General features: G+C 43.4%; 1 protein-coding gene across 5 annotated transcripts in view; it reads right to left on the minus strand.

The window, feature by feature from the left end:
- Positions 1-26467, minus strand: part of IQCA1 (IQ motif containing with AAA domain 1) — a 170252-nt gene extending 143785 nt beyond the window's left edge. For 4 of the 5 annotated variants that reach the window (XM_063713148.1, XM_024243837.3, XM_054550024.2 and 1 more), the window contains exons 1-5: positions 26097-26400; positions 15970-16294; positions 12379-12498; positions 7210-7401; positions 6040-6111 (exon numbers count right to left, since the gene is read on the minus strand). In XM_063713148.1, coding sequence (XP_063569218.1) covers positions 6040-6111; positions 7210-7401; positions 12379-12498; positions 15970-16294; positions 26097-26107 — 720 coding nt within the window. In that variant the 5' untranslated portion in view covers positions 26108-26400. Of the gene's footprint in view, positions 1-6039; positions 6112-7209; positions 7402-12378; positions 12499-15969; positions 16295-26096 lie in introns of all 5 variants that reach the window. The other variant, XM_009238278.3, reaches the window with a different exon arrangement.
- Positions 26468-27082: the final 615 nt, after the last annotated feature.

The following is a 27082-nucleotide window of genomic DNA, read 5'->3' on the forward strand; positions in this document are numbered from 1 at the left end:
TGGAGCCTGCCTTCTACAGTGTGGTGCTGCTGAACAGCCATTCTGACTTTGCATCTCTTTTGGCCAAGATACAGAGAAGAGTTTTGTGGGCTGGGGATGCTAGTCCTGCCTTTCCCTTTGTCTCTGGCTGACCTAAAAGGTTTTTATCCTTACAGATACTCATGATGCTTCCTGTAGGTTGAGGCAGGGATAGCTCTCCTGCAAGGGAACCCAAGATGGGGAAGCTGGTTGTTTACATTGATCTTTTTCCAGGGTAGAAACCATGAGTCTGGGGGAGATTTTTCCACACATGAGGTGCCTGGCAGATTGCGGGGAGGAGCACTGTGAATATAGAAGTCTGATTTTCTTACTATCGGCTCAGAATTTTTTTACTTCTCTGTGGCCCTGGAGGTCATGTCATCCTTAAATCTGAGTTATGGGACATTGCTGGTGATAATCTTGGTGCTGGATATTCGTTTTTGATTTTCTGTTGGGGGGACTGAAGCCAGGTTGCTTCTATTCTGACATTTTGGTGAGCTGCTTTTACTTTTAAATGTGTGTTTTTTTTTCTAATTAACAAAGTAAAATTTGACTATTTTAGAAAATGAAGATGATTACAGACAAAAAAGAAATCTCCCAAAGCTCACACATTAAAACATCAGTTTTATTCAGACTTGGCATATTTTCTTTCTTTCTTTTGTATGTGCATGGATGTGTGTATATACTTAGTTGAAATCTCTACACTTTAGTTGAAATCTATATACTTTAGAATTATACATATTATATGAATAACTATATGTATAATTCTATGTATAATTATACATATAATACGTATAATTCTATGTATAATTGTACATATAATATGTATAATTCTATGTATAATTGTACATATATGTATAATTCTATGTATAATTGTACATATATGTATAATTCTATGTATAATTGTACATATTATATGTATAATTCTATGTATAATTGTACATATTATATGTATAATTCTATGTATAATTGTACATATTATATGTATAATTCTATGTATAATTGTACATATTATATGTATAATTCTATGTATAATTGTACATATTATATGTATAATTCTATGTATAATTGTACATATTATATGTATAATTCTATGTATAATTGTACATATTATATGTATAATTCTATGTATAATTGTACATATTATATGTATAATTCTATGTATAATTGTACATATTATATGTATAATTCTATGTATAATTGTACATATTATATGTATAATTCTATGTATAATTGTACATATTATATGTATAATTCTATGTATAATTATACATATTATATGTATAATTCTATGTATAATTATACATATTATATGTATAATTCTAAATCCTGAATTTTTACCTTGAGCATTTTCATGTAGTCAAAATTAGTCAGAAACATACTTTTTAATGCTGGCATATCACTACATTATACAGGGACATCATACATTATTTAACGTTGTAATTATTTAACTAGATACATACTGTAAGAATACTAAAATAAGTTATTCCCAATTTTTTCGCTATTAAAAAGAACACTGTCAGGAACTTCTATGCACACACATCTCTATTTTTGGTGAGTGTCTTAAGACAGAAACATAACTTAAGGATGAAGAATATAAATATCTTAACTATCCTGTGGCAACTTGCCAACTGGCTTTCAGAAAGGCTGAGTCCATTTAACTCCTTGTGTTAAGAATGAGCATCTCATCACTACCTTGTCAATAATTATAATTTTAAAAACTTTTCATATTTTGCTAATAAGACAGACACCACTTACCCCATTTCACTAATTCTAAGATGTACATTTTTCATGGTTTAGCATATCTGAAGTTAGGGATGGATGTGTATTACACTCAAGGTTGTGTTTTGGTTTATTTGGCAGCATTTTTTTTTCTTAATGGCACCTAAAAATAATTATGCATCTTACAATTGATGATATTTTAAAGATTCAATGAAATTACAGTAGAATCTCATGTAATTTTTATTTTGTATTTTTGACCACTAGCTAAGAGCCATGATTTATACAGAACCATTTCAATGTGTGAGTGAACTTTTTAAAACAAATTTAATTGTGGTAAAAAACATAATATAAAACATACCAGTCTAACTATTTTTCAGTGTGCCATTAAGTAGTGTTAACTATATTCACATTATTGGGCAACAGATCTCTAGAACTTTTTCATCTTGAAAATGGAAACTCTGTATCCATTAAGCAACAGCTCCCCTTTTCTCCTTCCCCCAGCCCCTGGCAACCACCACCTACTTTCTGCCTTCATGAGTTTGACTACTTTAGATAGTGCATATAGGTGAAATCATACAGTATTTGTCTTTTTGTGACTAGCTTATTTCACTTAGCATAATGTCCTTCACGTTTATCCATGTTGCAGCATGTGTCAGAATTTCCTTCTCTTTTATAGCTGAGTAATATTCCACCCAGTGAATTTCTAAATCATAAAAATTTATAACAACTTGCAGAAATTGCTGACCCATTGGATTCTGACAGCACACCTAAACAACTAAAAAGCAAAGGACAAGCTGGGTCCCAAGGGGTTCCAATTTCCAAAAACAAATGTTGGCTTATTTTTGAAACACAGAGATCAAACAGAAATCAAGAATGTAGGTGATAAAATCAAGATATTTTTGAAATCATATCTGCTCTTCTGGTGTTATTTCTTATGTTTTTTAAGGCAGTAAGCTTGGATATCACAACTTCAGAGTTTACAAACACAGATATGGTAAGACCATGCCCCTCCACCAGGAAACTAGGCAGTTCCAAGTTTCTGGAACATGGACTTGAATTCTTTCCTCAAGCAAAGTAATTATGTGCGAACAACAAAGGCCATGTGGAGAGGCCATGACTGCAGATGAAGCAATGCAGGATGAGGGGCCAGAGTAAAATGTAAACTATTCTAAAACTAAACGAACTTGCCATGTCATTTAGAATGTGCCATTATAAAACTGATGAAAATTACATGGCAATATCCTGAAAATTGAACTAAATTATATTTTAGTTATACTTAATACCACTGGCAAAATCTTTTAATTTATTTTAAATCCTAAAATCCCCCAAAAGAAAATTGAATATTTATACAAGAAGACTTAATTAAAATATGGCTTAAATGGTTAGGTTTATGGTTGATCACAGAACAAAAGGATTTAAAGTATCAACCACATAGTGGTGACCACTTTATTTATTTTCCCTGAAAGTGAGAAGAGGAAGGCAGTATTAGAAATTAACACTTAAACCTAAAAAGAAAAGAAGATTAAAAAGAAAACCATATCCTCACATTGGTTAAAATGTTGTATTTGTTTTACTTGTTATGTTATTCTCTGACATTTCTACTGTGTCTACTGTTATAAATAGACAGAAAAGAAAAGAATCCCGATTTTTGTCCTACCTGACATATATATTTGCTAAGTACACAGAATTGGCAAAATGTATTTCAAATTGACTATTATGTGATGAAGGTACAATTTTAAAAGCTACAAATTATTTAAGTCATGATTCATGTCTTTTCCCCCTCTGACATAATTTTGAACACGCATTTTATCTGTAATTTTTTAGACATAAAACACATGTTTATTGCAGAAAGATGTAAGCTAAGCAAAAATTAAAAAATAGAATCATGGCGTTCATATTTTACATTTCACAAAATATGTAGAAACTCTAAAACATCACTTCTAAAGATACATCATAGGATATTTTAACTAATTAACTATTTCTGGGCACCAATTTCTTACAACTCTAAAACTATACTAATATGAATATGTGTATATTGTATACTTTGCTCATATTCTTGGCTTTTTTTTTTTTTAGCAAAGAAATTCCAAAGGTTGGCACTACCGGGAAAAAAGGTGTGTTCGTCATGAGACAAACAGAACTTAGAAAGGTGGGCAATTAAACCCTCAGTAGCAGTCCCTGAGATTGTACTTGCCCCTGGGTCCCTGCCCAAACTGAGTATCATCCTTACTGGGTCTCTTTTCTTTCATTAGCATGGATTTTTAAAAGCGATTTAAGTTTCCTTATGGGCACTGTGCTGCAGGCGGAGACTCCCCCTTCTCAGCCCTCATTCCTCGGTGCCTCCTTCTCGACCTGCGTCGTGATCTGAGGGTTCTTCCTCCTTATTTGGGGCCCTCCCTTTATTCTTTGCAGACATTCTCCTGCTAAATCTCTTGCATGCCGAATTCCACCATGGCCTCTGCCCTCACAGGACCCAAAACTAACAGAAGGACTTCGAAAATCTTCTCAGCATTTGCTACATGGTTGTTTTATTTAGGTTTCTTCTCCTTTGGTCAGTTCTGCTATTCATACTTCCCTAGACAGTTTTCTCTGTTCAATGTTTTCTATTTTATGACCATAGTTGTTCATGACATCACCTAATAGTTTTTAACTTGCTAGTGCCTGTGGTCATTGTATACTGTGTATATGACTACATGTATATATGTCATATATATGTATGTATATATATATGCCAGGTGTTTGTAAATATACATATACATATACATACATATTTGTCATACATTTGTATTTTCTTTTCTTCTTTTCTTGACTAGCCTCACCAGGGCTTTGTATGTTATTAGCATCTTCAAAGACTGAGTCATTGTATTTATGAATGTTTCTGTTTCAACATTTTTACCTGGGCACTGGATGGGGGTATCAAGCCAAGTAGCTCACCAGAACACACCTTAGGTCAATGCTGGAATGAGGCCCCAAAGGGCTTTGTTTCTTTTCTTTTTAAAATTACAATGTCCTTTAATGAAAACTGAGCAGGTCAACAAAGCCCCACTAGGACTAACTGGTTCCCTTCTCTGGTCATAATGAGCTTTGCAAAGAATTGGCTTCAGGGGGTTTGAGAGCTGCCTCCAAGTGCTTAAGGGATTGTCATATGAAAGGGAAAGAGGACACATTCCAAGCTACTGCAGGGACAGAGCCCAGCCTGGCAGTGGGATCTGCAGGAAGGCCAATTGCAGTTCAATGAAAGAGAATGGGCTCCTGTGGGAGGCAGAGGTTCTGTTTTCAGGAGGGGCTCGGGCAGAGGATGAGTCAGCCTTCCTCAGAGGCCGTGCACTTGATGAGGCAAAGCATGCAGAAAAATCTTTAGCAGCAGACAAGACTCTAAGATGGTCCCAGTGACCCCGCCTCCTGGTCTTCTTCCCTCATGTAATCCCTTCCCCTTGAGTGTGGGTGGCCCCTATAACTTGCTTCCAACCAATATGATAGGGCAAAGGTGATGGGATGCCACTTCTGTGATCATTTGCATAAGATTCTGGGCAGTCCCCCTCTCCCTGCTGGCTTAGATGAAGCCAGCTGCCATATGGAGAAGCCCACATGGCATGGAGCTGGGGGCTGCCTCCAGCTAACAGCTGGCATGAACTGTGGCCCAGGATCTGATGCCCTACAGGGAACAGAATCCTGCCAGCAACCACAAAAGCTTGGAAGCAGGCCCTTCCGCAGTTGATCCTCAGTTGAGACCTCAGCCCTGGCTGACACCTTGACTGCAGTCTTGTGAGATCCGGAGTGGAGGACCTAGTTAAGGTGTACCCAGATTCCTGGCCCTGAGAAACTGTGAGACAACAAATTGGTGTTTTAAGCTACTAAGTTGGTGGTAACATTGTTATATGACAATAGATAACTAATCCACCTAATCCATCTTTCCATCTCTATGATTCAGTAATCACCAGCACCAGAAAAAAAAAAAAAAAAGCCAGCTGTATCAATGCAAACCCACCATTGTGACCGTCCATACTAATATAGTGGTGTGCACTGCTGCCATCAGACAGGAAGAGCAGGTTGTGACGGCTCCTAGCCTGTTTACACATCTACAGCATTCCGCATCTTGCACAGAAATGTGTAAATGGATATAACCCTGATCTCTTCAGATCTCCCTGGGCAGGCTTCTGTACATATGGGTGACTCCATTCCATTAAATCATTTATTTTTCTTTCCTTTCTTCCCTCAAAAACTCTCTAAAGAAGACACAGTCTCACATGTTCTATTGTCTTTAAGAAAACCAGATGCTATCTCTTAAAAAAAACTTACCATACCCAGGAAGATCATCTCCTCTTCTCTCAGTTTTTCAGTTTCCTTACATTGATGGAAACGTCGCCAAACCTAAAAACAAATAAATGGTTACTTGTTTAATACATACAAATATAAAGAAAACATGGCTTGCAGTTTCTCCTATATAAACTGCACATCTCAAAATGCCAACTAATCCTAAGCTCTAGGCTACCCATGTGTGTGTTGATGGAATATTTTTTCTTCTGTGATCACAGGCAAAAACATTGTTAAAAAGAATGAACCACAGAACTGACCTGTAATTGTTATCAGTGAGATTCCTTTACCTTGGTTTCTTCAAGAGGAACATTCTAGGTAGCAGGAATGTGAGGCTAGATCTAAGGATGGCACTTCATGGTTTTAAAGGAAAAATTTCCAAAGTAATGTGGGGAAATACAGTAACCTCCAAGAAATGTACAACTCAAGCTTTCAACTCAGATGCTACAACTTTATATTCCCACAGAAACCTGAAAGCAAACAGACTCTTATCCATCCTTCCCCATCACCTTCTCCTATTCCTATTCAGGGAAAATTAGGGACAGAGTCCTCATCTTCTGGCCTAATTTTATGTCCTTATACTTACTTTGTCTGAAACCTAATGCTAGTTTGTATCACATTGCCATCTGCTGCGTTTCCCTGTAAGTAAACCTAGCCTCTATTTGAAAAAAAAATGGGGCACAAATCCATGGTGCTTATCTGATAAGGAAAGAAAACCTTACGTATTCCTTCTAGAAGGGACACTGATGTGCTGGTTATTAGTGATGGCTGCTGCATGTTTCTGGAAGCTATTAAGGCCTGGTCCCCCTTCTGTAATTATATATCTGTGTGTGAATGTATTCCAAAAATCCATTAAGGATTTATGTCCTCACTGCATTTCAGCAACATTCATTTAAACAACTACCAATGGTCTTTAACAATATTTGAATAAAATGCCCTGAGTTTAATACCTATTTAGAGTAAAAATTTGAAAATATGACCAAGCTTAGTTAATGGTTTCCCCAGGGTAAGTTAATAAATCTTTCTGGAATGTAATCCAGTTTTATTAAGGGTAGGATTTGGGGTTTGAGTTTTGAAGCTCAGCCCCAAAACTGGGATGTATCTTTAGTGTATAAGACACCATGTACCCCAACTCCAGAAGCCCTAGGTTTGCACCTTCTGAATGCGGAGTGCAGCAGCCCAGGTATCTGTCACTTTCTTGCCAAGCATCTTGGATTGCTTTGCTCTATATTCTTGCAGATAGATTTGCTTCATGAATAACGCCCTTAGGCGACCTTGCCGTGCCCTCTCAGCAATCTGGATTAATTTAACAGCCTCGTCGAAAGGGATACTCTTTACAGGGTATTTCTGCAAAAAACAGTCAAGATAAACCAATGTTTGAACATGTTAACCACATCAATTGATCCCAGACACATCACATGCTTACTTCAAACAGAATCCTGCTAAGAGTCTCCACGGCTGATGAGGAGTGTGAGAACCGCTGAACACTGTTCATTTTTCCAGTGAATGATGTATATTTTGATAACATGCCATGCTCATGCTGTGATCCCAAATTTAAGGGCCCCCTGACTTTCCTTTATCCTTCTGAACAAAATACTAATTAGCTCCATGATATTTTAGGTTGGCAGCAAATTATACTAAAAATGTCAATAAAATTGATTCAGTAAAACTTGAAATTGCTATCAATATTTCATTAACTTAAGAGGAGAAACATAGAAATGGAAAACATACCTCTAATATGAGCTTTTAAAATTTAAAATATATGTGAAGTAAAATGCTGATCTTAAAATCAAGTACAGAATGCCCAGTGAATACAACTAATATCGAAATCATTTTTGGGGCATTTAATTTTATACATGAAAAGTCTTCCAGTGTCTATAAACTTGCATCTTAAAACATTCAAACATGATGAGTCCTGGTAAAACAGAAAAATCAGGGCTGGTAAGTAAAAGGTTGTTTTGGGAGATCTCACATGGTGTATGTGGAGACAAAGTTAGGCAAGGGGCTGTGTCATTTTTTGAGGAAAGAGGGACAAGAACAAAGGGCTCCAGGTGCATGCTGAGGCCTGTGTGGGCTCTGGGTGCAGGTGAGGCCTGTGTGGGCTCTGGGTGCAGGTGAGGCCTGTGTGGGCTCTGGGTGCAGGTGAGGCCTGTGTGGGCTCTGGGTGCAGGTGAGGCCTGTGTGGGCTCTGGGTGCAGGTGAGGCCTGTGTGGGCTCTGGGTGCAGGTGAGGCCTGTGTGGGCTCCGGGTGCAGGTGAGGCCTGTGTGGGCTCCGGGTACATGCTGGGGCCTGTGTGAGCTCCGGGTACATGCTGGGGCCAGTGTGGGCTCCGGGTGCAGGTGAGGTCTGTGTGGGCTCTGGGTGCAGGTGAGGCCTGTGTGGGCTCTGGGTGCAGGTGAGGCCTGTGTGAGCTCCGGGTACATGCTGGGGCCTGTGTGGGCTCTGGGTGCAGGTGAGGCCTGTGTGGGCTCTGGGTGCACCTGAGGCCTGTGTGAACTCTGAGCAGGCTCAGTGGGAGGCCCCAGTGCTGTTCCAGAGGCCCCAGAGCAAGGGAACAGGGGCTCACGTGGCCTGGCTTGGGGGGTGTCCATGCATGGATGGAAGCAGAAGGGACAGATCACTGGAGTCAGAAAAGCACCAAAGAGGCCAGGCACAGTGGCTCACACCTGTAATCCCAGCACTTTGGGATGCCGAGGTAGGAGGATTACTTGAGTCCAGGAATTTTAAGACCACGCTGGGCAAAGGGGTGAGACCCCGTCTCTAAAAATTTTTTTTTTAAATTAGTGGAGTGTGGTGGGACACACCTGCAGTCCCAGCCACTTGGGAAGCTGGGCGACAGGATCACTTGAGCCCAGAAATTGGAGGCTACAATGAGCTATGATCATGCCACTGCACTGTGGCTTGGGCAACAGAGTGAGAGTCTGTCTCTAAAAAGAATTTAAAAATAAATTTAAAAAGAAAAGCACCAAAGCATAGGTGAAGCCTGTTTCCAGGCCTCAGAGGGCAGCAATGGTTGCCACAGCAGGACAAGGTGAAGGTGCTGAGGCTTCATGTGTGGGGCGCTGTCACCAGGGCCACTGCTGCCAGAATGATCCCTCCTCTGTGTAACAAGGCCAGGGTCGGGGGCACAGGAAGGAGTGAGAAGGAGAGGAAAGGTACATGTATACTGAGAACCTGTAGATGTCAGATGCTTTTTGTACGCATGCTCATCATATTCACAAGAGCAAACTCCAAGGCCGGTGTTACTGTGACCACTTAAGAGTGAAGAAAACTGAAGATCGAAGAAGTAAGGTAACTTATGCAAGATCCCATGGGTAAGAAGAGAAGGAGCCAATTTGAACAGACTGACCGTCTTTCCCCTAAGCCACCCACTACCCTCCAACATGGCACAAGGAATGTGATTGCTTATGAGGAAGCTCTTTCACATAACAATCCCTCTGAGTTTTGTTTTCAGTAAGATTTCACTGCTTCAAACTTGCGGTGAGCACACATTTTCAATAATGCACTTGTCAAGTTAGAGTAGAACGATTATCATTCTGGCATTAAATGAGATGATGAACTTAACATACAGTACCCAGCAAACATGAGTTAGTATTGTACTTCTTTCCTTTAGATTCCGGGCTGTCATTCTGAAAATAGTCGTGGCCATTATCAAATAATTCTAAGGGATTTTGAGTAGGGAACTCAACATGTCAAACATTTTTAAGCATTTAAGGAGGCCCACAGTGGATATTAATGTAGGAGATGGACAATAATTTTCATGCATCAAAATTCTTCTTGGGTTATATATATTGTATGTATATATATATACACACACAATATATTCTTTCTGGGGTATATACTGTATATAAGCAGCTTAAAGAAAGGGGCCTTATGAGACACCAAAGGCCATGGAGAAGTTGCAGCAGGGAAGTCCTTGTGGTTTGCTGAGCCCCTGGCACATGTGAAATGAGACTGGGGTGGAGAAGAAGTACTTAACCCAGTGGAGGTGATAGGGGCTGGCCAAAGCTGGATGCTGAAGGAACAAAGAAGCCTGCCTGCTGTGACTGAGAACAAATGAAGAGGAACAGTGAGCAGGATAAATGGCAAAGAGGAATTTTTAGGATTTCACTGTAGTGAGTGCAATGTAATCTTCCTTCTCCATTTTCCAACACAAAATCTTTAGTAATTCTGCAGTGCTCATCACTGCTTGGTGCAAAGGGATTCCTTTGGGGAATGAAGTGTGAGTGCTTCACTCTGACTGATGCATGGACGAAAGCACAGACACAGGAGCCCAGTGGTGAAAGGATGGCTAGTTGACCCCCAAGTAAGTTGGCTTTGGAATGGACTTTAAGGAATTCATAATGGAAAACAAGGGCCAGTAGCTGGGAGCAGGGGCACAGGAAGGAGAGGTCATCTTGAGTTAAATGGGTGCTATGGTTTAAATGTGTCCCACAAAGTTCATGTGCTAGGAACTTAGTCTCCAATGCAACAGTGTTGGGATGTGGGACTTTTAAGAGGTGATAAGGTCATGAGGCCTCTGTCCTCAAGAGGAATTAATACTGTTATCGAGGGAATAGCTTTCCTGCTAAAAGGATGAGCTCACCCCCTTACTTCTTGCTCTCTTACTATGTGATTCCTTCTGCCATGTTATGACACTGCAAGAAGGCCCTTACCAGATGCAACTCCTCAATACTGGACTTCCAAGCCTCCAGAATCATAAGCAAAATAAACTTCTATTGTCTTTAAATTACCCAGTCTGTGGTATTCTGTTATACCAGCACAAAATGGACTAAGCCAGTATGTCAGGAAAGGTTTCTTGAAGGATGGTGTATCAAGTTAGGCTCCACAGAATGGGTACCATTTTGATGAGCAGGTATGTAAGGGAGAAGAACAAGCCCTCTATCCAGCATGGAACATGCCTATGGGAAATGAGACAGCACTGGGCTGGCAAATACAGGGCATGCATTTCACCTGTCTTCTGAGGCAGGCACACAGGGCACTTTTTTCTCCTGCCATCCTCAGCATACACTTGGAATCTTCCTTAACACCATCCCCCAGGCTGGCAATGGCCAATGAGGGCTATTTGTAGAAAGACTGCAGGTGCTGGTTTACCTTGGGACCCTGGCCTGCAGTTGCAGCCTCAGCATAGTTACTCACAGTGCCCCTTTCACCCTGGCGTGTCCCAGCTTGAATGGACAAGTGCTGCCTTACTGCTTAGGCCATGAAGGCCAGCCAGAAGGGTGAGGCAGCGAGTTACTGAAATGTATAGGCAGACCTGCCATCCTGCCAGAAGGTAGATAGGACAGTGCCCTGTGGAAAGGGTGGGAAGAAGACTCCCCACCAGTAGGCTGCATGGGGGATGACTGCAAGAATCCAGGAGGCGGTCATGAGTCAGGACTAAGACAGCTGTGGAAATAGGAAAAAGATGGAGCTGCACAAATCCTGGGGACAAAGGAGGTATTGGGGCACAGAACTAAATGGATTCTACTCCTTGCTTCCCAGGAGGGATCTTTATGGATTATTCTTCCCCCAATGACAGTCCATTCAAGATGATCCAAGTGTCACTCAATGTATTAGTCCGTTTTCACACTGCTGATAAAGACCTACCTGAGACTGGGAAATTTACAAAAGAAAGATGTTTAATGGACTCACAATTCCATGTGGCTGGGGAGGCCTCACAATCATGGCAGAAGGTGAAAGGCACATCTCATATGCTGGCAGACAAGACAGTTTGTGCAGGGAAACTCCCCTTTATAAAACCATCAGATCTCATGAGATTTATTCACCATCACGAGAACGGCACAGGAAAGACCCACCTCCATGATTCAATTACCTCCCACCAGGTTCCTCCCACAACACATGGGAATTGTGGGAGCTACAGTTTAAGATGAGATTTGGGTGGGGACACAGTCAAACCATATCCACTCAACCTGCAGTTATAAAAGGCCAATCAGCATTTTTAGAAAGTGTAGTAACTTTCAAGTTCCTAGTAAGTTATGTCAGCACTTAATTATTTTACATGAACAACATTTAGCTTCTGACTTCAGCTAGATGAATTTGAGATGAAACATTAAACTGCGTTGATAATCAACAGATACTGATTAAAGTAGCAAAACATACATTTTGATCTCAATTTCTAAGCTCTTGAAAAATAATGATTATATATCACCAAAAGCACGTCCAAAAGCTATGCAACTTCTTATGTACTGTATAACAAGGAGGGAGGGATCATTCTCTCCTTAAACTGAAAATAATCTAAGTGTTGCTCACACAATTAGGAGCAGCAGAAAAAGGAAGTTACACAGATTATGGATTAATGTTTGTTAAAATGATATACAAACCATGTCAGATGTATCTATTCCGCCATCCGCTAATATTTGAGCAAGAATTTTCTCTCTTCCTTTTATTACTTCCAACTTCTCCTTCAAAAAATACTTGGGTATGGGAATATCTAATTGTTGCTAGAGAAGAGAAAGAATAAAAAAGAGTATTTCCATCACAATTTCAGGACTGGAACTTTATTTAAAATATACAGTAAGGATGTGCACATCAAAGACGCTTGCTTTACTTCCCATTTTCATTTAAGAAAAAAAAAAAAAATGAGGCCAGTGGAGTTAAGAGAATTCATTTACTAAAGAGACACAAAATCAAAAAGAAAATCATAGCCATGCCCCTTGCTTTAATCATTACAGAAAAGCATCAGGAGTTCACATCAATTAGGCCTCAATTAACTAATGATTACTTAATGGATTTCTTTAAAGAAATACAATATTACCTCGTTTTACCTAAAATAATGGTTCAAATGGGAATAGTAAAGTATTAAGCTGTAGAGATCTTTGAATTAAACCTAATAATTTATCATTAGCACTATTGACTATTTGTATGTAAATAGTCACTTTTTTTTCTAATAATTGGGTTTTATTTTTACCAAAATTACCCCATTGCAAAATGGGGTAATTTTGCAATGGTGAGCTAAGAATCAAGTGTGAGCTAAGAATATCGTTATATAGTTGCAAGGCTTGATAGACAATTTATATCCTGTTCTGATGTCCTTCTGATTTCTGAATATGTACCACCACTATTATCATCAAACAAATAGTTTAAATTTTCCCATTGCAAAAATTATTTACAAAAGTAGTTTGCTTTATTATGAAACTTGTTTTTATATAATAAACTTCTATCCTTCATTTGTGCATGTCACCAAATATTTCAAACTAGCAGGGGGTCAGATGAACATTTATCAGTCCAAATTGAGTAAAAAGGAGTACAGAAGTGCTATTTAAGGATATGGGTATGCCCTTGGCCAATCCCACTGAGAAACATTATCCTAGAATTTCTGTCAGACCTGCCTGGCTGTTTTGACAGGAAAGCAAAGGTCTTTGTTTTCAGAATTGGCTATCTTATTTTTTTCCAATTCTAGGTGTGACTCCCCATAACCTCCCTCCAGCCCAGAGAATTTTGGGTAGGGCTTCCCCTAAGTAAACATTTAAGCCTAAGAGGGTATCATTTTTAAGACTTGGTGGGACAGTATCCCCCTGACTTCTGGGAGGTTGCAATGTCTTTTGAACACCAAACCTTTCTGAGGCTCATGGAGTGCTGGGGGTGATTGGAGAGTGAACTAGCAGAGTCTAGTGGGTGGGTGTGGCCTGAGGAGAGAGGGCAATCGGAGAAGAATGATGACACTTTGATTTAATGTGATTTTATTTATTAACAAGCACATTCAAGTGTGGTACTTTTATAACTTTGAAGACAAAACCTCATTGTCTTATAGCTCCATCTGGTCCATTTGGTACCACAAAATTATAGTTAGCAGGCAGGCGTAGTGGCTCATGCCTGTAATCCCAGCACTTGGGGAGGCTGAGGCAGGTGGATCACCTGAGGTCAGGAGTTCGAGACCAGCCTGGTCAACATGGTGAAACCCCATCTATACTAAAAATATAAAAATTAGCCGGGTGTGGTGGCACGCACCTATAATCCCAGCTACTTGGGAGGCTGAGGCAGGAGAATTGTTTGAACCCAGGAGGCGGAGGCTGCAGTGAGCTGAGCTTGCACCATTGCACTCCAGCCTGGGCAACAACAGGAAAACTCCATCTAAAAAAAATTATAGTTAGGATTTCGAGGAAGAGAAAACAGAGTCACTGAGAATGGAAGAGAAGCGAAGAGAGATATTAGTTGCTCCATCTTCGTCCATGATGTGTTTCATGTCCATCCCTGAAAACTTGAGGTTTCTCATTCCCTATGGAGTGGAATCTAGGAAACTTCCAGTGGTAGAGAAAGCCTCTTCCCTGCCATATATGTCTCTCTATGAGGTGGGCCCATTAGGAAAGGTTCCTCACGTGGCAGGTTACAGACACAGTCTTCGGACTAAGGGGCAGTTTAAGGAAGGATCTGGGGAACTCATGGAACCAAGTGCAGGAACCCAGCTGGGTGTTTGTCAGTACTGGGGATGTGGCCAAGAATGAAGATGCCTTAAGCCCACCCCAACCATGTGGGATTCAGTGACAGCACATGGTTCAGTCACTATTTCCAGGACTGCTAGGAAACACTGTTGACCGCCCTCTGCACGAAGGCTTCCTGGATGCCATCTGCTCGTTTGTCACTCCTCTTGGTGCTTGGTGGCCCCATCCCCATGGCAACAATGGCATGGCCTTTAGGAAGATGATGTCCCTGGAGCAGAGGGGCTGGCCGATGCAGCAGGAAAGGCAAGGCCGTGGAGGGGCCGCCGCTTAGAGCCCCAAATGCACTATTCCTTAACAACAGGGGCATGACTTCCTATTCTTGAAATTCAACCAATAAATGTAGTATTACTTCATTAATTAAATTTAGGAATATGTATTACTTCATTAATTAAATTTCGGAATATGATTTAATAACTGTTTGTTTCACAGTTATCCTAAATTGTTCATATTGTCACTTTAGTAGTAAAGTGCACCAGATTAAGTCTGGTGATTAGCCCATGCTCTTATAGATGAATGCAATAAACATAAAACTTTTGGAATAATCGTCAACATTTTCATTCATTTCAGTTATTCTCATTACTCCATTCTGATAAAATAACAATGTGAGGAAAGCCTATCTCAGAAAGAAAGGTACCTTTATAAAAGCCCATATATTTTCAAGGAGAAGAAACATGAAACCCTCATGTAGAAAATTAAAGACTTTCTCCTTTTGATTTTACTTCAAGGAAATGTTCCTTTCAAAATGAAGGTGAGCTCCCAGGACCATGACACTGAGGGGAGGTGGCCAGTGGCCCTGGCAGCCCAGCCAGCCTGAGTCAGAAGAGGCCCTATGCCCAGCAGGAACATCAGAGGGCAGCAGCAGGGGCCGAATGCTCACAGGAGGGGGCTGTGGTTGCCAGGCACCAGCAGGGAGGGCTCCAGGGAGAGAGGGAAGGAGGGAAGAGGCAGAGGGAAGGAGGGAGAGCAAGCACATGAGCTCTCCTTTGACGTCTGAGGCCCACTGCCATGTAAGCCATACATTCCCCTGGGTCACCACTGACCCAAAGTAAGGAGGAGATGCATCCACTTGGCAATAGGGAACCTGTGACCAACAGGCTACAGAGAGATTCCATGGAAACAGAGGAGCGGGCGCTGCTACTGGATGCTGGGAGGGTCTGTGTTTCAAGGGTGCTGATGAAAGGGCTGGCCCACTGCATTCCAACAGTCCTGGGCAGACACTACGATGTCAGTAAGACCACAGCCACCACAGTGCCTAACACAGCCAAGAAGTGTGCAGATGCATCTGCACCAGAAACAAAGGGAACCCAAACCTTGTCCATGACAGCATGGTATAATTGAAGGCAAATGTTTAGATTTTCCATACACCAACTAGTAAACATGGACAGGAAGTCTGTCAGGTATCGGGTACAGATATCGGGTATGTATCTTATTTATAACAAAAATCAACTACTAAGAAAACAACGGAGTGCTTACGGGAGCCAGCTTGAGATCCTGCAGGATATCATCGAAATAATGGAACTCCGTGAGTTCCAGCTCCACCATCTCGTTCTTCAGCTCCAGGATGCGGCCCATCACCCCGTCCAGGACTTTCCTGATCAGTATTCGTTTCTGGGGGTGGACGAACTGGTCATAGACATTCTCCAGGTTTCTAAAGATCTGCACATACTTTATGTAGAAGGTGGCTAATGTCTGAAAGATGAAAACCTGATTTCTTTGTGGTTCAATCATCTTCTGAGGCTCTTTATCGAGTAAAGCACCAAGGGCTTCTTGGGTCTGATGCCACATCTTATTATACATTCTGGGGGAAGAGAGAGAATTTAGATGACACAGTAAATAAAAATCACTTGGTAAAACATAAACATTTGGCCTCTGGTATAGCAAAATATAACACAGAATCAAGTGTGAGCTAAGAATATCGTTATACAGTTGCAAGGCTTGATAGACAATTTATATCCTGTTCTGATGTCCTTCTGATTTCTGAATATGTACCACCACTATTATCATCAAATAAATAGTTTAAAAAGCATTTTGTCTAAATGATATAAAGTTGTTCCTCACTTGGCCCATAAAGCCACTATCATTATACCCATTTAAAAGATGACAAAGTTGATATCCAGAATAGTTAACTTATTTGTCCATATACACAGCTGGTGAAGTATATATTGGAACAACCACTTTGGAAAGTAATGTAGCATTTTCTTATTAAGTTGAACGTGTGAATACCCTATGAATGAATAATTATACCCTAGAGAAACTTGTAAATATGCATCAAGAATGATCACTTGCATTTTTTAAATAATAGTAAAAACCTGGAGATACCATAAATGTCCACCAATAAGAGAGTGGATAAATACATTGTAGTATATTCACCAATGGACTATCACACAGCAGTGAAAAATGAATGAACGAAGTACAGCAAAAGGCAACCACTAAGAATCTTAGAACCATGATGTACAGTGTGAGAAATGAGGTGCAGGCTGGGCATGGTGAGGGGCAGGCCAGGCGTGGTGGCTCTCGCCTGTAATCCCAGCACTTTGGGGAGGTCGAGGCAGGTGGATCACGAGGTCAGGAGATCGAGACCACCCTGGCCAACCCCGTCTCTACTAAAATACAAAAAAAAAAAAAAAAAAAAAAAAATTAGCCAGGCATAGTGGCGCCCGCCTGTAGTCCCAGTTACTCAGGAGGCTGAGGCAGGGGAATCACTTGAACCCGGGAGGTGGAGTTTGCAGTGAGCCGAAATCGTGCCGCTGCATTCCAGCCTGGCAACAGAGCGAGACTGTCTTAAAAAAAAAAAAAAAAAAAAAGTGAGGTGAGGTGCAGACTGTGGCCTGGGAGGCTGAGCTCTCTGGAATGCACCAGCTGGGCTCTCTGCCCTCATTCCAGTGAGTTGAGTTAGTGGATTGAACAGAGAGGAAGCCAGAGAGCAGAGGAGTATGACCGTCTTGTCCACACCCTGGCGAGGCAACAAAGGCTGGGTGTGCCCTTCCACCAAAGCCTTAGCGTGGTGGTGGCCCTGCTGTGACTGGCCCCAGAATACCGCCCCATCCTTTGCCGTTTCCCGAGACTATGTCCACGTCTTTGTTACTGGTCCCTTTATTAGGCCCTCATGAGTGTCCCCGCTTTTCCTGCCAGGGCCAATACATTCATGGTAGAGAGTCCCACCTTCCCCTACCAAATTTCAGGTGATTTTTTGATTCTGCTTTTACGTTCAAGAACCAGGACTGAAAAGTGAACTGGAAAGTCAGTGTGTCTGGGAAGGAGCTTCACTGTAGAAAGTGGGTGTGGAGAGCCCTGATCATTGATGAAGGAGAAACCCAAAAATGTCAGTATCTCTCTGTAAGGTCTTTCCCTATGCTAAGGGGAGGGGGCAGCCCTAATCCCCTGAAGGAGAAGCAGGCTGGTCAAGGGGGCTCACCTCTTGTTTACTGTCAGCCAGGCCACTCATTCCCGTGCTTACCTGTGCCTGGCGTCCTGAGTCCAGGTCGGCTGCATGTGCCATCTTCTGCCTGGTTGGCTAGTGCCTTAGCCACTTGCTCTCTGGGGTACACAAGTGATTGGCAGCCTAAATGTGGCCTATACAGATCTGCAAGCAGTCCTCCAATTTCAGCCCTGTCCCAGAAGAACCAGGCCCCCGCCTGGCTTCCCAGGGAAACAGCTGGGTTTTGATCACCCCAGCCCCATTCTCTGGCTTTCAGGTCCCACATTCTCTGCCATTCCTCCATTCCCTCTCATCCATGCCTGCTCTCCCTTTCCCACATTTTCTTTTTTCTTTTTAGACAGAGTCTCACTCTGTCACCCAGCCCGGAGTGCAGTGGCACGATCTTGGCTCACTGCAACCTCTGCCTCCTGGGTTCAAGCAATTCTCCTGCCTCAGCCTCCTGAGTAGCTGGGACTACAGGCGTGTGCCACCACGTCAGGCTAATTTTTGTATTTTTAGTAGAGATGGGGGTTTCATCACACTGGCCAGGCTGGTCTCCAACTCCTGACCTCAAGTGATCCACCTGTCCTGGCCTCCCAAAGTGTTGGGATTACAGATGTGAACCACTGTGCCTGGCCTCCTGCATTTTCTTGGTATCTCTTGTCAAATATTTTCTTTGTCCTTGTGAGTTCGTAGCTTTAAAATCCTTTATTGCCATTTTGGAGGCAATTCAGGAGGAAGAGGAGATAAGTACCCATGGTTAGCCACCCTGTTTGACTGGGACTCTCTCTTCTACATTCCCAAGGTCATTATTAAGCATCCCCTCCAGGCACCCTCTGCCCCAGGCTCACCATCTGCCATTCCTCAAACATGCTCCATTCTTCCTTACAAACTAAGCATCATTTATTGAAGCACTGATTAAACATGCTTTTTTCACCTTTCTGGCGAAAAGGTAAAAGTGTATCTTGATGTTTGCAAGACTTTTGGGTTCAGATGATGATGATGATGATGATGATAATGATGATGATGATGATGGCGAAGGTAATAGCTTACATTTATATACTGTCAGTCACTGTCCTAAGTGGTTTCCATGTAATAACTCGTGTAATCCTCACAACAACCCTATGAGGTAGGCATAATTATTAGTCCAATTTACATATGAGAAAACTGAGGCAAAGATAAGTTACTGCCCAAAGTCACACAGTTTGAATGCAGGATGTACATGTAGGCAGTCCAGCTCCAGAGTTCATGCTCTAAACCACTTGATTTCATTGCTTCCCGTTTGTCAGGGAGAAAGCAGACGAGGAAGGAGGGGTCTCGTGACACAGAGGTAGTTACACCACAAGCAAACAGACTGAGCGTAAAACCAAAATTCTTCCCCCCAACACCCCACTGAGTCAGGAGACTGAATTCTGCCTTTAGAATCCCATCCCCAGCACGTCCGAATGCCAGATTTCTCAAAACTTAGCAATATTTAAACTATTGCTAGTGAAAGAGCACCCTTCCAGACCAGCTTATTATAAGAAAGAAGGTTATTATCAGAAAATTAGGATTCCACTTGGCACTGTGTATTAGTCCATTCTCGCATTGCTATACAGAAATACTTGAGACTGGGTTATTTATTTATTTATTTTGAGATGCAGTTTTGCTCTCGTTGCCCAGGCTAGAGTGCAGTGGTGCGATCTCAGTTCACTGCAACCTCTGCCTCCCAGGCTCAAGTGATTTTCCTGCCTCAGCCTCCCAAGTAGCTGGGCAGGCATCCACCACCATGCTCAGCTAATTTTGTATTTTTAGTAGAGACAGAGTTTCTCCATGTTGGTCAGCCTGGTCTCGAACCCCCAACCTCAAGTGATCGGCCCACCTCGGCCTCCCAAAGTGCTGGGATTACAGGTGTGAGCCACCACGCGACTGGGTAATTTATAAAGAAAAGAGGTTTAATTGGCTCACGGTTCCACAGGCTGTACAGGAAGCATGGCAGCATCTGCGTCTGGGGTGGCCTCGAGGAGCTTTTACTCATGGTGGAGGCAAAGTGGGAGCAGGCATCTCACATGGTGGGAGCAGGAGCAAGAGGAAGGTGGGGAGATGTCACACACTTTTAAACAACCAGTTCTCATGATAACTCACTATCAAGAGAATGGCACAAAAGGGGAAATCCACCTCCGTGATCCAATCACCTCCCACCAGAACCCGCCTCCAGCATTGGGGATGACAGTTTGACAGGAGAGTTGGGTGGGGACACAAATCTAAACCATATCACACAGAACACACATTGACTCCTGGTAGAATTAGTGACTAATAAACAATTACATTGATCAGGAACAACAACAACCATCACTCAAAAGAACAACAACAAAAGCAACACCTCATGCCAGTTCAAAGCTCCTGGGACCCTCTCACATTCTGCTTGTCCCACCTCAAATAGACAAGCAGGAGGGGCTGGAAGAAGCAAAGACGATTGAGACGATCAAGGGAATGGTTTGCCTGTGGACAATGATCAAGAACAGGGGCTCAGCATGGTGTGAGTTTTCCAAAGTCCAGACTTCTAGGGCCCAAGAAGGGACAGTAAACCCAAGGTGCTCACTGGCCTGAGTGAGGACACAGGCTGGACATACTAACAGGTGTGGACATACTAACAGGTGTGACAACTGTTGACATAAAACAGAACAATGCTCAAGTTGCTTTGTGGACTTCATAGGATTTGGGGCCCAAACCTGCCAGGACAACATTCAAGAGGAAAATGACAGGGTAATTTTGTTTAGAACTCAGATCTGAAATTCCACTTAGAAAACAGACCGCAGCTCCAGATCAAAAGAATTGTTCCCTGTAACCCAGGAGGGTTGACTGCAGGAGTGCTTTTCAGTTCAACACAGAGGAAAGCATAACTCCAAAGAGCAACAGTACAGCAAAACCCCAGCTTGTTTCATAGATGCCAAGAAGATGCTCAGTAAATTGTAACTTGCAGCACAGGCCTGATTAAAAATGCCCTCCCCACACACCAAGAAAAAAAGAATGATGACTTCTTCAAAGTGCCAAAAACCAGTGACCCAATGGACCTTCAGTGGAGAAATGCTAGAAATATGCCCCCAAAATTAGCAGTAAAAAAGGACAAGGGGATATGTAAGCAATTAATATAAACCATTTTTTAACACCACTGCTTATAAATGGCATGACTGCAAAATCCAAGGAAATCAGTAACAAAAATACATCAATTAGTACAGCAAGGGCCAGGCGTGGTGGCTCACGCCTGTAATCTCAGCACTGGGTGACTGAGGTGGGTGGATCACTTGAGGTCAGGAGTTCCAGACCAGCCTGGCTAACATGGTGAAAACCCATCTCTACTAAAAATACAAAAATTAGCTGGGCATGGTGGCAGGCGCCTGTAATCCCAGCTATTTGGGAGGCTGAGACAGGAGAATTGCTTGAACCCAGAGGCAGAGGTTGCAGTGAGCCGAGATCTCACCACTGCACTCCAGCAAAAAAAAAAAAGAAAAAAAAATTACAACAAAATTGCAATACTTTAATGCAGAGAAAAAAAATGAAAGAGGAAACCCATTCACAGCACCAGTAAAGAACATTAAATATTTAAGAATTCACATGGTGGGAGCCACATGAAATCTAACTAAAGGAAATTCTAGAATGTTAGGTACAGATCGGCGCAAGCAGAAGGCACTACCTGTTCCTGTCTAAAGAGACAAACCCTGTCTCTACTAAAAACACAAAAATTAGCTGGGTGTGGTGGCACGCGCCTGTAATCCCAGCTACTAGGGACGCTGAGATGGGAGACTCACTTGAACCCAGGAGGTGGAGGTTGCAGTGAGCCGAGATTGCACCACTGCACTCCAGCCTGGGCAACAGAGCGAGAGACTCCATCTCAAAAAAAGAAAAGAAAAGCTATAAAGACAGAAGACTCTCGAGACATACATACAGATTTAATATGGCCAAGAATTCAGTAACAATAGACTAAAGACTATAAATAAATCTAGTAATAACTTTTAAATATGGGAGTGGAAAAGACAGTAAAAGTTAAAAGGCATCTTATACTTCCAACACTGGCCACACCAACGAGCATTAAATTTGTACAATACCCTGAAGAGGCTGCCTCTGTGAAGTTCAGGTAGGGTGACCTGAACCCCACAAAGACCCAAAGTCAACAACAGCAAGAGATCTTGGGTTGAAGAGGCTCCTGCTTCCACCAGGGGGAAACCACAGCCGACCTGATGGGGCAGAGCACAGCCAGACTTTCTGGATGTCTAGACCTGCTGTGGGCAGAACTATCCAGGTGAGCCCAGTCGCTCCAGGTCAGAGCCCTCATTGGCTTCAGTTGGGTCAGAGAAGCAGGACTCTTCCAGGGCCTCACGGAGCTGACGCATAACTGGAATTTTTGGTCAAAGACAGTCCTGGTGGCTTGAGCCTTCTGCGTCCTGCCATTTCTTTCTTCGCCACCTGCAGTCTGTCTGGGGATCCCTGTCTGGAGAGACCAGGCAAAGATTCCCGGCTGACAGGAAAATGAGCTGCTTTGAAAGCACACGGATCCCTGTATCATTACCTGTTTTCCTCAGCGCTGAGAGACGGCGTCATCTCTTTCCACCAGACCCTCTTCCCTCAAGACTGTCCCTGGCTTCCTGCTCCCCAGCTGTCCTGGTGCCTCTCCATGTGACCACACCCCCTCCCGCATTGGACCGCCAGGGACCTGGGCACCATGCCTCGGCCACGCCAGCCTGGGGAGCCCCCACTTTGCGCTCAGCCCATCTGGCCTTGCGCCCCACCTCCTCGCCCTGCAGCCTCAGCCTCCTTCTGCTTGAGCCCAGCCATGAAGGTCAAATGAGACAAGAGAGGCGGCAAGATGATTTTTCGTAAGAGCATTGATGAGAGATAATTCACACAGCATAGAATTCACTCTTTTCAAGTGTACAATTCAGTGGTTTTTAGCATAGAGTTGTGCAACTACCACCATTATCTAACTCCAGAACATTTTCATCACTGGGAAAGAAACCCACACCCGTGAAGCAGTCACTCCCCATTCCCCACTCCTCTCTGCCCTTGGCAACCCCTATCCTAATTTCCATCTCTTTTTGCCTATTCTGGACATTTCACAGAAGTGAAATCACACAAGAAGGGGGAGGGCGTTCAGTGCTGAGCTCCTTTCCCTCGGTGCGGTGTCCTCAAAGTTCATCCACACTGTCGCATACTTTGTACTTCATTTCTTTCTATTGCCAAGTTTCCTTTGTACAGATACACCACATTTTGTTTATCCATTCACCAGCCCATGGACACTTGGGTTGTTTCCGCCTTCTTTGCTGCTGTGAGTAATGCTGCTAGAAGCATTCCTGTGCGAGTTTCTGCGTGGAAAAATGTCTTTATTTTCCCTGGGTAGGGCAAGGTGGTTTTCAAAGGTAAAAGTGCTCTACATTTAAAATAGAAACCAGTGTCCCGAGCAGCTCATCCCTGGAGGTCACTCAACCTCTTCGTGCTTACGCCTCCTTCACTGGCAAACCTGGATGATGAGACCAACTCTGGACACCTCCAGGGACTACTGTGGGATGGTGATGTGGTTTGGCTGTGTCCCGACCCAAATCTCATCTTAAATTTTAGTTCCATAATCCCCACGTGTTGTAAGAGGTACCCAGTGGGAGGTAACTGAATCATGGGGACCGTTACCGCCATGCTGTTCTCATGATAGTAAGTTCTCACGAGATCTGACGGTTTTATCAGGGGCTTTTCCCCCAGCTTTGCTTTGCACTTTTCCTTGCTGCCACAATGTGAAGAACGGCATGTTTGACCTCACCTGCCGTCATGATTGTAAGTTTCCTAAGGACTTCCCAGTCCTGCAGAACTGTTAGTCAATTAAACCTCTTTCCTTTATAAATCACCCAGTCTCGGGTATGTCTTTATTAGCAGTGTGAGAATGGACTAATACAGATGGAACAACAGGTGTGAAAGTGTTCCTGGAATTTTAAATGCACTTTGCAAACAGAAGGTAATATTTTATCCATGAGACTACTTAACAGTTTTAAAAGTATATGATTGGTTTCAGACTTGAGCATATGACTTAGAGATATGACAGATTTTGAAGTCAGGAGGATTGTGGATGGAGAAGACTGAATATGACAGTTAAAAAGACCAGACTGTTATTTCTACAGCTTGGCAGTTTTCCTATAACGGAGTGGGTAGGGGAGGGAAACACTTGAGTATTCACTTGAATATATGCACTTCCGTGGGAAATCAAAATATTGCACAATGGGAATTCTTTTCAAGTTATTTTGCATGTGCTAAAACCTTCTGAATCTTCCAATCTTAACTAGTTTGCCGTCTTCTTCCCCAAATACTCCCCCTGCCTTCTTGCTCTACGGAAGGCCTGGCTCTGCTTGCAAGCCCTCTCAGTAGAGACTCCTGTTCCCCCCAGAGCCCTCTGTCTCTGGCTGTGGGGCTGGGTCAAGGGGACCCCTTCTCTTCAGTGCACCTCCAGACATTTGCCTTCCCTCCTCCTAACACTCCCTGGCTTTGAATCCCATTTCATCTGATGCTGTCACCACTGCCCCTCAGTCCCCATCATCTTCTATCTACCATGATTGTTCCAGGCCACCTCCAGGGCACCCACCCATTGAACAGCATCTTGATGCTGCCTTCCCACCTGTTCCATTGCTAAGTGCTGAATTCCTCTACCTAAGGCCAGCACCCCCTGGATCCCATGTCCTCTCACTACCAACGATGTCACCCACTTCTCCCTCCTCCTCCTATATCATTCTGGGCCATTCCCTTCCACACACAAACATTCTATTGTTTTCTGTCTTGGAGCCATGTCTTCTGCCTCTAGCTGCCAACATATTTCCTTTCCTTTGCAGCAAAACTCCTTTCAAGAGTTAGCTATGCTCACCGTCTATAGTTTCTCTCCCCCTACATTCACTTGAGTAAGTCTTTCTATCTCATCATACCACTCAATCAGCTCCTGTCAAGGTCACTGGTGAACTCCACACTGCCAAATCAACAGTCAGTTCTCAGTTCTACCCCAACTTGTCTCAGGAGCACTTGACAGAGGAGAAAGAAGTTACTTCTCCTGGAAACACTATTATTTCTTCCACTTGTTTCTTCCTCATGGATCATGTCTTTGATTCCTTTGCCAGGTCTCCTCTTCCCCCAGCCTTACTGTGGATGATCCCAGGCTCAGTCCTTACACCTCTTCTTTATTAATATTCATTCTATGTCTCACAAAGACCATCACAGGCTGACAGCGGGCAAGTTTATATTTCAGACATGGGTCTCGCTCCTGAACCCAAGATCTGAATATTTTAACTGCCTATTTCATCTCCACATGATGTCCAATGGGCACTTCCAGCTCAATAGGTCTTAAACAGAACTCTTGATCTTCCCCACTCCCAAACCCTGGCAAGTCTTTAACCTCTCTGTTCTTATTTCCTTGCCTAGAAAATAGGGTATGTAATAGCAACAGTGCAGGCTGGAGCTACAGTGCCTGGCTTGGCACTGTTCACTTGCTGTGTGAGCTACTTCACCTCTTCATACCCAAGTTTCCTCATTTGTAAAATGGAAATAACAATATTAACAGCCCCTACATTACAGGGTTGCTGTGAAGCAGTTAGAACAGTGTCCACAGGGTCAGCACTGTACTACCTGTTTGAAATTATTCTTATGAAGACTAAATGAGGTAACTTTGTGCAAGTGCTGTGTAAACGACACAGTGCTAGGCACACACTCCTTTCAGTACCACTGCCACTCGAGTTTGTGAAAAGCAAATGACAATAATGCTTTCCCAAGATCTTTCTAGACTTAAATTTCAGGACCCGGGTGTTTTCACAAAGCAACGTATTTATTACCGTGAAAGATTAACAAAAAAAGCAGACAAAATGGCATACTGCTTCTCAGCAATAGCCCCTAAGGGCTTGGCGGGTATAGGGAAGACTGGGAGCTCATCCTCATGGGGTGGTGGGATGCGTAGGGGAGGGGGAGATCTAAGTGTATGATCTTCCTTGCTCACAATAAGCAGATATTCTATCCCGAGGCATATTTGAATTTCCTAAAAGGAAAAAAAGTGAGGGAGAGGAGGGAAGTTGAGAGGAGAGGGGAGGAGAAAAGAAAAGAAAAAAGAAAATAAGAGAAGTAGAGAGCAAGCCACCTTCTGGCTTGGGGAAGCCCACCCCATGGCTGTGGCTGGGAGCCCATCACTTACGCGTTCGACATTGTTGGCTACTTTCCCTCTTTTCCTCTCCCTCCGGGAAGCTCTTCCGTTGCTCTCTGAAGGACGGTGGCAGCAGGGTCAGGGCACTACCAGGAGCTACAGAGGATTGGCGGGGAGGTCTTCTGGAGAGAGAAACCAGGACTGCGATAATCTCTTGCTTCGGGCAGGAAAAGGTGAGGCCGCGTTTGCTTCGCAGGCACGGAGCGCGCAGGCGCAGAGAGGGTGCTTCACTCCTTCCCGTCGCGACCCGGAGACTCGCGAACCTCACTTCGGCCACTCATGTGGGCGCGACGCGGCCCTAGCAACGGGAACGCCGCGCCTGCGCATTGCCTTCCGCCTGCCCCCTCCCCCCACGCCCCCCCCGCCCCCCCCCCCCCCCCCCGCGCACTCCGCGCCTGCGCCACCGCCTCCTGTTGCTGCGGGAACAGCGCAGGAGGCCTGGGTGGGCGCAGCCGTGGGAGCGGGTCGGAGTCCGAGCGCTGCGTCGCGGGGCCGGGCTGCTTGGCGAGCCAGCTCCGGGCCCCAGCCCCTGGCCCGTGGTCCTCCAGGCCGTCTTCCCGCTTTCCTGCTGGCCCCATTTTCATCCACCTTCAGCTCTGCGGCCTTGCGCAAGGCCCTTATTGATGGTGGTCTTAAGTGTTCCCATCTGTAAAGTGGGTATAACAGTCGTTCAGAACTTTACTGGGCAACTATTCTGGGCCAAGTGCAGACTTAGATTCTGGGGACCCAAGACTTACGCAGACGCGCCCTTCGGAGACTTAATGAGTATGAACTAAGGCGCGGGTGCGTTGTAAATGTAAAATGCAGTGTGGATGTTGTTAACAGTTATCCGTAAGTCGCTGTGAGTGTTGGCTTTCATTGCTCTTCTTTCTTCGTCTTTAGTAACTGTTGAGGTTTATTTGCACATTTTAGACCCTGCAGTTCCTATTGGAACAACAGGTTTAATGCTATCAAAGGCGTGGAGAGGACATCAGGGT

This window comes from Pongo abelii, chromosome 11, assembly GCF_028885655.2.
Source record: "Pongo abelii isolate AG06213 chromosome 11, NHGRI_mPonAbe1-v2.0_pri, whole genome shotgun sequence".
Classification (NCBI taxonomy): domain Eukaryota; kingdom Metazoa; phylum Chordata; class Mammalia; order Primates; family Hominidae; genus Pongo; species Pongo abelii.